We start from the raw sequence: 15,764 nt of genomic DNA, 5'->3' as shown, positions 1-15,764 counted from the left end.
ATGTGCCAGAAAAGGGTCCACTGTTGTGCGTAGGGTGCCAACTGAGGTAGAAGGACCTGTAGAGTCCATACCCTTGGTCAACAATGCTGGCTCCTCAGTGGAAGGCTGCCCCAGGGATGGTGGTTGGAGGGACTATTTGTAGAGATAAGTCCCTAGCCATTGCCATGAGGCTGGAGCAATGGGTGCAGGACTGAGTTTGGGGGCCCTCATCCAAGCACTTTATGCAGGAAGCATGGCCGTTGGGAGACTGGCATCACTCCTCTGCATGTTGCACATTGTTTAAAGTCCAGAGAGCCCATCATGGCAATGCCATAGCAACTATTCCTAATGCTACTATTGAAATCTTTTTTTTTGGATAAACAACTCAAAGAAAGGGTATGAAATACTAAACTAACTCCCTTTGTCTTTCAGAGAGAGGAAGTAAACCTCCATCTGCAGGCGAGGATGCTAGAGAAAGAACTGTGGGGCCCAGGCCACACAAGTGCCAGATAGCATGAGGAGGTTCTATTGTGCGTGCACGTTGTAGAAAACCATGGATATAGAGTGCTGGTGCAAAGATGCACTGACAGTGGAGCACCCACGGGGGCACTACTTGAAGAACAACTTATTCTTAAATTTACATGGCACCTGAGATAATTATAGCTAAGTCGGTGGGATATTTTTCAGCCAATGCGTTCAGTTGCAAAAGCCAGGCATTCCTACAGGTGAGAAACTAGATAACATCAACTGACATTTATCAGAAGATTGCTAGACATTAATATCCTGTATTCACAAAGTGGACCTATCCTTAGCACACACACAAAATAATCCAACAGTGGGAATTCTCAGAAAACTTTGTGTTCTAAGTTACCCTGTAAATATGAACTTCAACAGCTATCCTTTGATGCAAAGTAAAAGTTTGTTTATAATCAAAGGAACACTGATTTGGTGTTTGAATATCCTGAAGGGGACAGTGACATTTTCTAATGATATGCCCAAGGTCTTTTAGCTCAAGATGTTTTACATTCTACTGGACATCAGTCATGCTACATAAACAACTGCAGCTTGCATGACAGTAACAGGTTCAAAGACTTCTCCTGCCTAGGTCACAGAAGTGTGTTAACAATCCTTTTTTCCCTCCTCTTTCTCTTTAAAGTGGAGACAACTACCAGTGACTTGTGTGTTCTTTCTTCCAGGTGCCATTGTTTTCTATGAAAATACTGGCTTCTGGACATAGGACTGTTGGTAGATAGCGTACTGGATGTAACCACTAAACATCGCCAAAAGCAAAAATATCTACAGCCATATCTTCCACCCCTAGCTCTATTTAAAAATATACAGAAATTGCAAAGCAGTGAAAGTGAAAGACTGACCGCTATGGAAATTGTTTTCAATTTCCAGATCAGGTGTGTTCCGATTACCTGCACTGCTATCTTTCCCTTTCCAAACTTCAACAGATTAGTGCAACCCCGAACTGTCTCAAACGACAGGTGCAATTCACTCCCCAAAATACTTTGATCATTGGCTGCTTTTCTAAGTTTTCCAGTAAATATATGATGTGGAATATTTATTCTTTAGACATGGAATCGAGGTAAACCGAGGACTTTTCCTCACTACCAAGCTAGGATACGCTGCATTTATATTGATAAGCTAGAGATTTGTAATTCATTATTGAACTTCAGCCAACTTTCCCTTTCTCAGTCCTTCTCCAATTATCTTGTTAAAAATATGTATACACTCCCCCCAAGTTCACCTATCTTATCTTCTATCCATTCGTACAATTTCTTCTATTTTGAATTCCCATAAAAGACTATAATCAACATGAAATTTTAATATTTTCTCAAATAAGTTGATAAGCTTGTAAACGTCTAGGGATGGGACCATATGCTCTGCGCTGTACATCCAAAAGAGCATACGGTCCTATCCCTAGTAAACCCATCCTCAGTAGGCTCTAGAGACTTCAACTATGTCAGTGCAGATCACCTTCAGAGAAGTAAGTAGATCTTCTAATCTGGGTTGGCTATTGGCTGAAGTTCTGAGTGATGCTATCACTGAGCCTTAACAGTCAGCACTAGAACGTGGATTATATCTCTGCTGCTAGCAAGATTCTCTGATTCTGGGCTCAATCTAAGTTGTTCTCAGCATGCCCATAAAATCTTCAGGAGCACCCTCCACTATCTGATGACCCCACTGGATCTCTGGGCTATACCTTCAAGCAAATCTTACGTCTAAGCAAATTGTGCTGGACTCTCAAATACTAAATAATGTGGTTGCAATCATGTGTGACAGGCATTACTAGTCTGCATCTGTAGCTCTTGAAGCCACTGGAGTTTCTTTTAAAGGACAACACGATATCCTGAAAAATAATAAAACTGACAAAGCACTAAGTGCCAAAGCTTGACCTAATGCAAAAGAGAATTTAAAAAACATATTCTGTATTGACAAAGCAAGTCAAAGAAAACCTTCAAGACAAATGAATGTTTGGGTCCACAAATTAGAGTTATCCCAAAGCAAGTAAGAAGTGCAGCACATCCAGAAGCAGGCTCCAATGCTGAGTACTGAGGAGCTGGAAGTCCCCTCACCACAATGCAGAGGTGTCATCTGAACAAATGAATGCTGAGTAAAATCTTCAGAGTGGGAGTAGTAGAGATGCCACTATGTTCATTAAGGCACGCCACAAATTGACATATAACAGTTAAGAGTGGCTGACAAATTTTAAAGCAAGACGACTAGGATCGTAAGAAAGATGAGCCAAGGGAGAAAATTATCAATTTAGTCTGGTTGAACATGATAGAATAGATATGGATACAGTAGGGGGTGTAAAAGTAATAAAGCTGATTTTCAGCAAAACAAGGTGTTTTGCTAACATGTTTATTTGCAGGAAGACTGCCATGAGACTAGACCCATTTTAGTAATAGTTATAATTTTAGTGATATTCACATAGTCTCTGTTTAATTATAGTAACTTGTTTTATACTTTTCCTTGTTCCCGAATACAAACTTCAGCTAAATGTTTGTGCTGTAAAGTGCAATGTAAAAGTTCCAAACATGAGTGGTAATGATGGCCATTAAAAAGTTAACATTTAGCGATTAGAGCTCAGTAACTGAGGTACCACATTTATTTTCCTCCAGCAGATTTACCAATAGTTGCTCAGGTCCTTAGTTGTTTTAAAAAAAAATAAAATAAAATAAATGTGCATGCTTTATTTAAAGGATTGTATGTTTCAAAAGTAGTGTTATTTTTATAAAATTAATTTTTATTTCAGATTTCTTTAAAAAAGAGATTGTTAAAATTTTGCCATTTAAGGTTTTCAGTAATTATTTTAAAATGGGAATTCCATCAATTGTATTTTTTCTTCATCACTATAAACTCTTTATAAATGTGCTATTTTTATTTATTTTTTTAAAGACTATAGCCAATTTGGTTTCCAATAATGGTTTCTTCTAGTTTTCAAACCTTAAGCATTGATTTAGCTGTGCCAAAATACCTTAACTGTCCCCCCGGGTGGCGTACTCTGGATTCGTGTACCCTGAGACCTTACTGTACTGAGGTATGTTGATGGCTCACTGAAGAGAGGTTATAACAGTGCCAATGTTTGTGCTGCACCTCTTCTATAATTGAAGAAAGCACTTAAACCCATAGTATAGTCATTCTGGCCCTTTCTCCAAGTTTGTGGCTGCTACACAGACCCAAGAGCACAGGTGTGTTGTAGGTGCAGTTCATGGAGTCCATGTCATCTGTACCTTTGGCAGAAGAAGGGAGATCCTGGAACATATTTACATCTGCTCCCATGCACCAGGTTGCTGCCCCCCGCACAACTTCCTGCCAAAGTTCTCAGACACTTTTCCCCATAGCCTTTCCTTTATACACTTCTTGTCCACAAAGACATGAAACCTTATCGAGACAGCCTCCTCCTGCATTGGCCAAGAGGGCCATACCTCAGATCAGGAGAAGCAAGCTCAACAGGGAGGTTATCTGACTGTGAAGCCTGTTTTCAGTCCTTGCATGTCTCATGTATCTGAGCACACCTCCAAGGGGCATCCATCAACTCCTTGTACTGCTTTACAGATCAGTGGTGACACGAAGCATGTCAGCAATGTCCTGAGGAACAAAGATGTCACCTGGTTACCCAGGTTACAAAGATCAAGGACTTCCACTACTTATGTGCTTCCCATCACCACACATACGCCGCTTTGTTACAGCTTGGTATTCCCATCCAGTCCCCCCATTTTATAGCCATAACCTGCACTCCTGTTCCTTTTTTTTGTTTAGTTTTTCTGCTCCACACCATGAAATTAACTATTTCTCAGTTTTTGTGGGCCTTCCTTGACTGAGGGGTAAGCCTTTGGCACTAAGTTGGCTCCTGTAACCTCTTCATAATTTATAAAAGGGCGGGGGGAATGATGAACAAGACAAATACAGATGTACCTCTTTTTTCATTTTGTTTGTAGTGCTTTTCAAGCTACGATTACAGCAGAAATCAGCAGCATTTCCACACCCTGAATCACCACAACTGATTTATGCATTACACTTATACTTTTGAATCTACCTTGTCAAGGAAGGTGGGGCGGTCCATGGAAGACTCTTTGGAGATTGGTGGTGGGCGGCAGCCAAGGGGTTTGGTGACCATTCCATTATAGTCGGTCACTCCCATTCCACGCTTGTCCATTTCCACCTTCTTTTCCAGCAGAGCGCCTGCACAGAAGGGAAGAGTGGAAGCAAGACAAAACTGGTGATGCAAGGTGCAAGTGAGTCCACAAAAAACTTCTGAAATCAAACATATACACCTATTACAATTAACATACTAAGTAGAAAACTAAAGTACACTGTCTTTGAAAGCACTACACATTACATTCCAGGGTTTGGTGCTGAATATAGTCACTAAAGCACATGTGTTTTCTTAAAATACTCTTTAGGAACAGAGATGCTAATTAAACTGGAACAGATCAAATTTCATAATCAGTGCCTTTTATGAAAGTTGTTGGTTATAAAGACACTTACTCATGGCCTGATCAAGATTCATATTGTTGCTCTTCAAGGCCTCTTCTGCTGGCTCTCTCTGCAAACAATAATGTGGATTTAGTTACACTGTGTTTCAAGCAAGAACATACAGGACTCCAAACCAAATGGGAAATTTCAGGATTGTCTTTATTACTGGGTATAACACTGATTTATCAAATGAATCAGATTATGTTTATAAACAACACTTTTGCTTTCACCAATTGAGACATGTTTCCCAGAAAAATCTGGCTTATCTAACTGTGCAAAATTAATATTTTTCTCTATAAAGTTAAAATAGATTCTCTTCTTAACTGAATTTGCAACCTTATGCAACGGATAACTTTACCACTACGCATGCCTGACTTTCCCTCAAACTTCCATCAAAGCATGTCAATATCTATACTCAAAGCTCTTTAGAGGCTTCACTAGAGTAAATGGCCAAATATTATTATGACAACTGATTTCCTATTTGGGAAAAAAAACAAATGGCATCCTTTTATCTATCAGAAAGATCAAAAAATGCACCATAAGATACAAAAAATCAAGCTGCAGGAAATACTAGAATATTAACGTTACTCACTGGGAAGCCCATGTCTGTGAGTTGTTTTATCAGACGGTTCATGATCCAGGCCTCATCTTGCTTACTAGATGTCTTCATGCCCTAATTAAACAAATAGGAAAGACCACTGTCTTTTCTTCTTATTTATGGCATTGATGAAATGCTCCCCACCCTTCAGCAGGTTTCCCTTACTAACACTGTATGTTGCTTCAGGTTTTATTTATATGTATATTTGTAATATATTCATGAAACCTACACAACAGAACATGATGACTCTTCTCTCAAAAGGATGCTGAGCATATTTTACTTCACCTGATAAGATGTTGTAAAGAAAAGAGTTATCGTCTCATACTTGCTGTTTTTTGACATGTGTTGTTCATACGCATTCTAATTAGGTGTCTGCGTGTGCACATGCATGTTAGCCAGAATATTTTTCCCCTAGCAACTAGCCATAGGGTTGGCTTGGGAACCTCTTTAAGTGGCATAGAAATGGCATTCAACATATGGTCCTGCTAAACCTCTACACTGCCTCAGTTCCTTTCTGCCAGCTACTCTGACAGACGGGAAGGAGAGTGGGTATTGGAATGGATGTGAGCAACACATCGGCAAGAACAAAAGTTATGAGAAGATAATCGTCTTTTCTTCTTTGAGTGATTGTCCACATGCATTCCAAGCCTAACTTTGGAGGTGGGTTCAGAGCTTGGTAGGGGACAGCAGGAGTGTGAGACATGCTGGACAGACTACAGAGAGAATCTATTCCATTTTGCTTAGTAACTAGCTCTTGTGCATGGCTTCCTGGTTCATGGAAGGGCTGGAGCTATGACTTTGCACCGGGCCTTGTCCTCCTCTATTTTCAACATCACCCTGTGAATCAGGGGAGTGGATGGGAATGTGTACAAGAGGGGATTCCCCTAAATTAAGGAAGACGGTATCCCTGCAAGACCCAGGGCTGAGGCTGTGAAGGAAGCAAAAGAGGAGGCACTTATGGTTTTCCTCTGTCGATAAACGAGCTGTAGAAAACTTTTTTTAAAACTGCTATGAACTAACATCTATACTACAAAGAACGATCTGCTGAACTTGCGAACAAGAGCAACAGGGAGTTCCAGCTGTCACTGGTGGAAAGAAGGAACTGGGGATGGAGGGTCAGCAGGGCTCTATATTAAGTGCCATTTTGGCACCACTCCAGGGGACACCTAGGCCCAATCTACGGCTAGCTGCTAGGGGGAAAAAGAAAAAAAATCTTCCAGCTAACATGAACGGGTGCGCACAGACACCTACGTGGAATGCATATGAACAATCACTCAAAGAACCATTTGCTATCTGCTTGATACGCTGGATACTGCACGTATGTAACCCTTTTTCTGAACAGCATTATTAATTTTAATTCTCAACAGGAAAATAAAGCCACTCACAAATTCTGAAACAATACAAAATTTTCTCAAAATACCACACAAACAAAATTTGCAAACAAACAATCTGCCAGATCCCATTCCATCCATTGGTTGCACTGAGAAAAACTGAATAGACATCTTTAGTTGAGCTCTGGATAACCCTGAACCTGAAGTGCAACTCTCTGAATTACAGAGGAACAAATATTAAACCAGTGACAGTAATATAAAAAGTGTAATACTGTATGAAACCAATGGTCCATCCAGTATATATGACAAGTAGGGAATCACCTGCTCACTAGAAAAGCTAACCCTGTATATTAGAGGTTGCTACCTCATGCCTTGAAATTCAAAGGTTTATATTTTTTGTAATTTAAAAATTTCTAATGTAACTGTGGATGATCTCTTGTTTGAGTGTCATCTTGGTTAAATTTTGCTCTGTTCCCACATCAGGTCAGACCATGAAGTTAAACACACCTCCTTCAGATGCAGGAGACAAAACAGATACTTTTTTGCTCATGAATTAAGCTTGACCATTTCTTAAGAGACCCCTGTTTATTTTTTCCACTGCAAATGAAAATGTTTAAGAGGTCACCAATGTGATTTTTAATAAATTACAAGATCTTCATAATACACAGTTGTTCCTGAAACTGGTGAGAAACAAATGCAATCAGAACAATCAGACAGCATTTTAAAAATGAAAGAATTTTTGTAGCTCCCATCCCTTCCCCCTTGGGCATGTTAAGTCATCCCAGACCTAAGTGTATTACTACAACAGACTAGTTAAACCAGTATTCAAGGGAACAATAATATGTTGCCTATCATTTAATATTTCAGGTCAGATAAATGACTTGCCTTTACTTTAGCTGCTAGAGCAAGAGTATATAAGCCCATGTCCTATGGGACTGCACTCATTTTCATCACTCATGATGAGACAAGACTCATTCAAATCTGGAGTATTAATTTTTAGAAAGAACACATATGTAACATTTAATGCTAGAAATGTTGCACTCTAACCCTTCTGATTGTTACAATCCATCCTTATTACTGTCCTACCTTTTGAAGTCCTTTCTTTGGGGCATTCCCCCAGGAATTACAGGAGGAGTTACTCTCTTGTGAAGCAGTATTATTCCATATATCTCCTTCTTCATCTTCCCACTGACTAGTACTGAGGTTCACTTCGTCCCCACCACTGCCCCAGCCTTCTTGCATAGATTTAGAAGCTGGGGGGAGAAATGAAAGAAACATTTTTGTCAATTTTCTTTAGACTTTACATCCTGTAGTTTACATGCACATCCATCCATCCTATTGATTACCTCAGCATCTGATTATTTTACAGAATTACACATGTGAATCACATGGCTCGATCAATATTAATCTTTGGTTCTCTTCCCTAAAAGTGCAGAAAAAGGATAGTATATTTTTGTTATTACTGTAGAAAAACTGAAGAGCAGAATCTAGCTTTGTGCGCTGAAGGAGGTGAAATTTTGTGGTCAATCTAATCTACTTTGAATTGTACTCTCCTGTGTTGCTCAGCAGGTGAAATGTCACATTTTGCACTCTCAATAGATTTTTCCACAGCTGTCAATTATTTCTGTGTACAACATGTTGCAGTAGATGATCTTGGAAGTTACAAATAAAAAGCTTACCACAACCGTACTGCCATTCTACAACATGATGTGTAGCCTTCAGGCCAACTGCAGATAGAAGAATGTGCCTCTGACAGTGGATGCTACTTGGGAATGTAATAGCAGTGAACAATCCAGGATGATTTGAGAATGTGGACTGTTGAAGGGGATTGTTCTCTCTCCCACTCATTCAGTTTTAAGATGTTTTGGTTTTGACTAATAGTTCTTAAGTACAATCGTCTTCCTACCAACATCACTTGGGTCTTGATTGAGTTTAGCTGCGTTTCATCCAGATAACAATCTCAGTTACAAACTTTGGGATAGCACTTAGCATTTGAGAAAGAAGAACAGAATTGGATGTCATCTAGGCATCTGAGGTTTTGGTTTTGGTTTCTTACAATTTGCTTTTTCTGTATCTTTTGCTATTTATCCTGAGTTGCTTCCACAGGATACACTCATATACTTACAATAAACAACGTCTTTGAATCCAGAAGTTCAGTAAAGAAACCTTGATTTTCTAAAATGTTCTACTAAATGGGACAAAATTAGTGCACACAGCACAATAACCTAGACAGTTTACTGACCTGAGAAAGTGGAAATCGTATATTGATATAGGCCTGGCTTTGGTTATAATGGTGCTACACTGTATTTTCCAAACCATAATTCAAGCTAAAACCAATTCTAAATGCAAAAATAGTGCGGGGGAGCAAACATGATTGAAAAATGCACAAAATTACAGATGTCACCTCCCATATTTTCCACCATACCACCCCAATGCCACCCCAATAAAACCAATGTATGAGTTCACCTGGCTTGCACAGTGCTGGGGCAGCAGCTGGAGCATTTGCTCTTCCATAGGTTCCTGCTGACTCAGCAGAATTATCTCCCCACCCTGTACCACTGCTGGGGGGTTTCCCCCATGCTGATGTGCCGTTATCAACTGCAGCAGAAGGGGATGAGGGCTCTCCCCAAGAGGATTCAGTCTTTGTATGGATAGTAGGCATCTCTCCCCAGCCTGCTGAAACCAGAAAGATAAAATAAAGTTAGTCCTAACGGAAAAAATGGAAAACAGTGAACCTTTGTGAACAACATTTAGTGACATCTATCATTAAAATACCTCTTTTGTTAAAAGCGTAAAACAATGGGAAGACAATAGCTCTAACTACGCATGTAAAAAAAAAAAAATCAATGATATATTCTCAGTTTTCTTCTTCTCTTTAACTTTATGTTGTGCATTTGTCCACATTGAAAAAAAAATTTTTTTCTGCCAATTCCAGAATGGCAGATGGTCAAGCTTATTCATACTTCTATATAAATGTACCTCAGCTTTGATCTAGAACAACCATTCTCCTTCCCAGATAAATCAACTCCTCAAATGGTGTGCCTTTTCAGATCATACTGATCTGTTTCAACGTGAAAGTAAAGCAGTTTTGAATCCTAGCCCACACTACTAGGAGGCTATCCCAGACCACTGAAAATATCAAAGAATCTCAACTAGAGGTCAACACAGAGATGCAATTTTAACCAAGTAATTTTAAGCTATTTTAGTACTCAATCATTTGCAAATGGTCATATTTCCTTCCTTATGCTCTAGAAAATAAAATCCTGTATCTCACTAGGTAGCCACTTTTAACCTGATCATGTATTTCACAAGCACTGCAAAACATTTTTATTATGGGGTTGAAGGGAAATTTATTTTCCTCATATTCTATTCATCATTGAGGTCCTGTGCTATAACCAACATCCTTCCACACCCAGACTAAATAGGACTGCAACCACCAGCTGAAGGAATTGCTGATACAAGTTATTCTTTCCTAACCAAAGCAGTTTTTATATTAGCATCTTTGCATCTTTCATGAGATTACATAAGCGTAGCTTGCCTTCACGGAATACTCAGCCAAGTCCACCTCCTACTGATTTTACCACTGAGGTTGAATCTCCCAGGAGTTACAGCGTAGCTCTTGGGATACGGTACAAGGGAAAGGTTCCATTTAAAACTGTAACTATCAACAAATTAGGTCTGTTGAAGTCTGTTACGTTACAAAAAGCTCTTCCTAGTGGAAAAATTACTCACTCCATTTTTTGTTATTTATTTATTTCAGTTTACTTGAGCGTTAGCCATCAAGCAACCAACTATGTCTACAAGTCAAAACAAGATGTAGACACAGACACGTACCTACAGAGTCTCTTGGAAAACTGAATTTTTTGGGCATAAGAACATAATTGCCATACTGGGTCAGACCAAAGGTCCATCCAGCCCAGTATCCCGTCTGCCGACAGTGGCCAATGCCAGGTGCCCCAGAGAAGGAGAACAGAAGACAATGATCAAGTGATTTATCTCCTGCCCTTGTACTGAAGGCTAGGGCACCATACTTTACCCCTGGCTAATAGCCATTTATGGACCTAACCTGCAAAAATTTATCGAGCTCTTTTTTAAACCCTAATAGAGTCCTGGCCTTCACAGCCTCCTCTGGCAAGGAGTTCCACAGGTTGACTGTGCGCTGTGTGAAGAAAAATTTCCTTTTATTAGTTTTGAACCTACTACCCACCAATTTCATTTGGTGTCCCCTAGTTCTTGTATTATGGGAAAAGGTAAATAATTTTTCTATATTCACTTTCTCCACCCCATTCATGATTTTATATACCTCTGTTATTGGAGTGACTTTTTTTAAAAAAAAGAAAAAAAATCAGATGGATTTCAAGTCAGGATAAAACATACATCAAACCGTAATTAAAACTAAAAACAATTCTAAATGCAAAAATGTTGTTGGGCAGCAAATATGATTGAATAACATACAAAATGATAGATGCCATTGAGGAAGTAACAGGAAGTATACTACAGGGAAATGGAAATAATGTTATCTTATACTGAACTAAAAGTGACTGAAAAACAGGTTCTACAGCCTTTTTTTCCTGGGCCTTCCCTTTGAAAATATTTCAGGCTTGAAGATTCCCCTCCAACCCCACTTTGGTACTGATCATAGCCTGCGTGGCATCAGGGCAGATTGCTACGTAGCTAAGTAATCTCAACATGCCACTGGTACATATGCGCTTCTGCTGGAGGCAGAGATACTTATAGAGCTGGTGCCAAGCTAGCAGCTGTCACCATCAACCACCCAGAACTGAAGGCAAAGAAAAAGGATGAGCAAGGAAAAAATCATGGATATTTGTTCATATGTCAACAATCCACCTCAACAGAGGTCAAAGAGCTCATTTCCAGGAAAACCCAGGCATGTGGCACCCCTGTTTCAGGTGATTTTTGTGGCCACCTTCCCTCCCTCCCTCCCTCTCCTGCAAAAGTCTGATGTGACCCCCTTTTGGATGGTACCTTCCCTTTGAGAAATACTGTTCTGTAATAATCACAAAATAATTATATTACAAGAAAGCACAAGATTCAGAAGGAACGGCACACTTCAATATTTGAAGATAAACTTTAAAAAACCTATTCTGATCAGGCTGCCATCCAATCCCATACACAAGTATGGTTACAAATTAAGTTATGTCATGTCTGCAGTAGCAGATTTTCAGCAAAACAAATGCTTGCGGGTATGATATTAGTGTTTCTTTCTCTACCCCAGAAGTAGAAAAATTATGGCGAAAGTACCAAGAGAAGCAGACTTCCTTACTTGACAGAGCAGAATCCATCTGTTTAACAAGTATCAGTCATTTCTGACCACCCTTAATTCCGTTCTACTTTACAAAGTGGGTCTTTTCTCACTCAGACAAGTTTACACTTAAACAAGTCCAGAAGAATATTATCTGATTCAACAGGACTTTTTTCTTTAACAGAAAAGAACTTCAGGGAGTTTTGATGATATTTTTAAAGAACTATTTCCCCTGCCAAAGGATGAAACCTGTTAGCAAATCACAAGATATAAATAAGCGTCATGAGAATATAGCTCTGCTCCGCTATTATCCAGCACAGTTACTAAAACAGCAACTCTTCATTTAATTTTCACAGTCTGAGACACAACTCCCTGGTTTATTATAACTCTTACTTTTCTAGGGGTTTTCTGAAAAGTATTGTTGAATTTTTTGCAAATTACGAAAAGATTTCTGCTCTCAGAGATCTAGAGAAGAAAAGACAACAATGGCCCTAAAGCCTTTGCAGCAGAATTTGATTTAATTTGCTCTACCCTTACAAAATAAAGACAGGTGCCATTTTAACAAGGAGCTCTACATTTGCTAGTAATCCATATGGTCATTTGAGAATAATAAATCTAACTCTGTTACTGTGTAAGTGACACTTTAAAGCCAAACTCTATGCTGCTGCCGCCATTTACCCATAACTTACACGAAAGCTTCAGTCTTGGTGTAGCTAAGTCACAGGCAGCATACATCACTTTACTAGTAATGTGGCCACTGGCCAAAAATGCAAAAAGACTGTTGACTTTTAGATATATGGATGACTGCATACTTCATACTCCTCAGATAAACAACATTCAAATTTAACTTTACTACCTTACAAATGTATTAAAACACAATTTCCCAAAACAACTCAATTCAGATAGTAGCTTGTCTGATAGAACTACCTTGGGATGAAAAAAGTTAAACTGAGTTTCATGTACAATATAAGTAAACTAAGCACAGATGTCTAGAAATATACGTCTCCTTCCCAATCATCAAGCTCTTCATGCTAATCCAAACGTATTTTACAATTGCCATGATATTGACAAAAACACTGATTTCAATATGGTCTAACAACAACATTCTGAATTTGCATTACCATAAAAATTTAATTTCCATTTCATAACAGACTTTCATTTTTGAAACAAACTCACTGGGTACTTATAAGTATGTGATATTTAATGTGAGATTTTTACAAGAAAACGAGAAATTCCTAATCAAACCTCTTCATGATTTATCTAAACTTGCTATTCAAGTTTGCTTTTATTCACCATGTATATTTAGTTAAATCAGTTTTAAAAGTTATAAATTTTAGTATTTCAAAATCTTCTTTCCTCTGCTCAGGAAACATCCCTGACACACAGGTACCTGCATTCTATTTTGTGTATGTATTGGCATAATAAAAGACAAACTATTCACAAAAATGAGGTAGGAAGCCTGAACCACACCACAGTATATCTACAATATCACAGTCGTTGCCAGTGCGTACACAGGCCATGCTAAAAATATAACTAGTTCAGCCCCAAAAATTCACCTTAAACATGAATGATATAATTTAAATTATAAAGGGTATTCATTATTAAGTAAATAACCCAAGGTAGCAGCTCTCTTTTTCACACTTTACACCAACTAAATTCAACAGCATTGACTAATGACCACAATCATTTTGATTTAAGTGTTCTAAATGTAGTAAGTATAATATTATGTAAATCATTACCAATAACAATGGAGTTAGCCCTTACTAAAACATTACTTGTAATTAAAAAAAAAAATCCATTTGACACAATTGCTTTCAAAGTTCTTTTAACGGACGAGACTACATGCAGGAAATTGGCAGAGCAGATAAAAATGATGAGTGGAATGGAAAAACTCTACAGCAGCTTCTATGCTGCTAAAGATTAATCCCCAGAAAAACTGGGAACAATTTTGGTAATTTAAACAGAACAACGATGAATATCTATTTCCCCCCCGCCTCTTTTTTTATTTTTTTTTTTTACTTTCTTCTAAGCTAAATATAAAATGTTGCTTATGCGGTTACAAAGTTCTGTGCCAAAATTCATGACTGCACACAACTGTTCTACAGTAGGGATTTAAAAAGATGGGAGAGCTCATTAACAATTTTCTGATGCAAAATCATGCCACAGAGATGGACAGACTGTCTGCTTACCTAGCACTCAGAGGGAAAAGATTCGCTCTTCGCTTGTTCCAGAGTTTGAAAATAAGATGAAATGATTCATAGTTGTGTGAAATCTTAGTTCAAAGAAATTCTGTCCTCCATATCAAAGCTTCTTCTTCCTGCCCAATCCAAGAAGCTTTCCTGTTGGTAGGGACACCGCCTTCCACTACTGCTTTCCACTTCATAATGGAAGCAGCTTATACAGTGAGCTAGTATAATTTGGAAGGAAATGATTTTGAGTGCTATTAAAACTTCTCCGATCTGTCTTTTGGAAAGCTTTGAGAAGGACAACAAACATCTCTAACAGCTTAAACTGTTCAACTAATGTTGCTGATTTTCTACAGTTCAGCTTATAGAAAATTTCCAATTTTACTTTTTTCTTTACAGAGGAAGAGAGAGAGATAAAGTGACCAAAGGAAATATCTCTATTGTTTTAGACTAACACAGACCTGCTTCAAAAACAGGAATAAAATACATAAAAGGGCTTTCTCTGTGTCAAGACAGCTGTCTTTTTCATAACTGGTATTTGAGATGTGTTGCTCATGTCCATTCCAAATTAGGTGTGTGCGCTCACCACAGGAACCAGTGCCAGAAGTATTTTCCTCAGCAGTACGTTATGGGAGCAGGTCGGGCACCTGAATGGCATGGTATAAGGTGCATTGTCAGCTCCTCCTACCATCAGTTCCTTCTTGCTGGAAACTCTGACAGCAGGGAGAGAGTGCATACATCTCATACATCTCTAAGAACTAGTAACAGAGAGATAGCCATGTTAACCTATATACTATCAAAACAAAAAAGCAGTCCAGTAGCACTTTAAAGCTAACACAAATTCAAATAATAAATTATTTTGTTAGTCTTTAAAGTGTGACTGGACTGATTTTTTATTTTGATCTCCAAGAACTAGTTACAGAAACAGGTTACTGTCCTCTCTTCCCCCACCCCCTGTGTGCTTGCTCACATCCACTGCAAATTAGGAAACTCCAGGCAGTACCCTATGAGGCGGGTAGGAGTTCACAGCTAGGCAGACTGACACAGCTACTACAGCAACATCTCTGGCATGAGTGATGGCATAATGCACCATGAGCCAGTGCTAACACTCTAGTTCCCGGCCCACAAAGGGCCCCAGAAAGTAGGGAGAAGTGGGGTACTACAGGGAAACCCAGCCCATCCATGGTGTGCATCAACCTAACCTTCCTGAAGCTGCCACTGACCTTAGAATCACAAAACTGGAAGGGATATCAAGTCCAGTTCCCGGCCCTCGTGTCAGTACCAAGCATCATCTATATCATCCCTGTTAGATATTCATCCAACTCGCTCTTAAATATTTCCAGTGATGGAGACTCTGCTACCACCCTAGGCAATTTATTTTAGTATTTAGACACCCTGGAACTTTTTCCCAACATCCA

General features: G+C 38.9%; 1 protein-coding gene across 6 annotated transcripts in view; it reads right to left on the bottom strand.

Moving 5' to 3' along the window:
• Positions 1-15,764, bottom strand: part of TNRC6C (trinucleotide repeat containing adaptor 6C) — a 170,199-nt gene that overhangs the window by 39,070 nt on the left and 115,365 nt on the right. For 5 of the 6 annotated variants that reach the window (XM_075015003.1, XM_075015005.1, XM_075015001.1 and 2 more), the window contains 5 exons: positions 9,364-9,573; positions 7,984-8,150; positions 5,561-5,641; positions 4,981-5,038; positions 4,529-4,674 (listed from right to left, as the gene is read on the bottom strand). In XM_075015003.1, coding sequence (XP_074871104.1) covers positions 4,529-4,674; positions 4,981-5,038; positions 5,561-5,641; positions 7,984-8,150; positions 9,364-9,573 — 662 coding nt within the window. The remainder of the gene's footprint in view (positions 1-4,528; positions 4,675-4,980; positions 5,039-5,560; positions 5,642-7,983; positions 8,151-9,363; positions 9,574-15,764) is intronic. The other variant, XM_075015004.1, reaches the window with a different exon arrangement.

The sequence above is a fragment of the Carettochelys insculpta genome, chromosome 20 (assembly GCF_033958435.1).
Source record: "Carettochelys insculpta isolate YL-2023 chromosome 20, ASM3395843v1, whole genome shotgun sequence".
NCBI lineage: Eukaryota > Metazoa > Chordata > Testudines > Carettochelyidae > Carettochelys > Carettochelys insculpta.
This window is presented reverse-complemented; position numbering and strand designations above follow the sequence as displayed.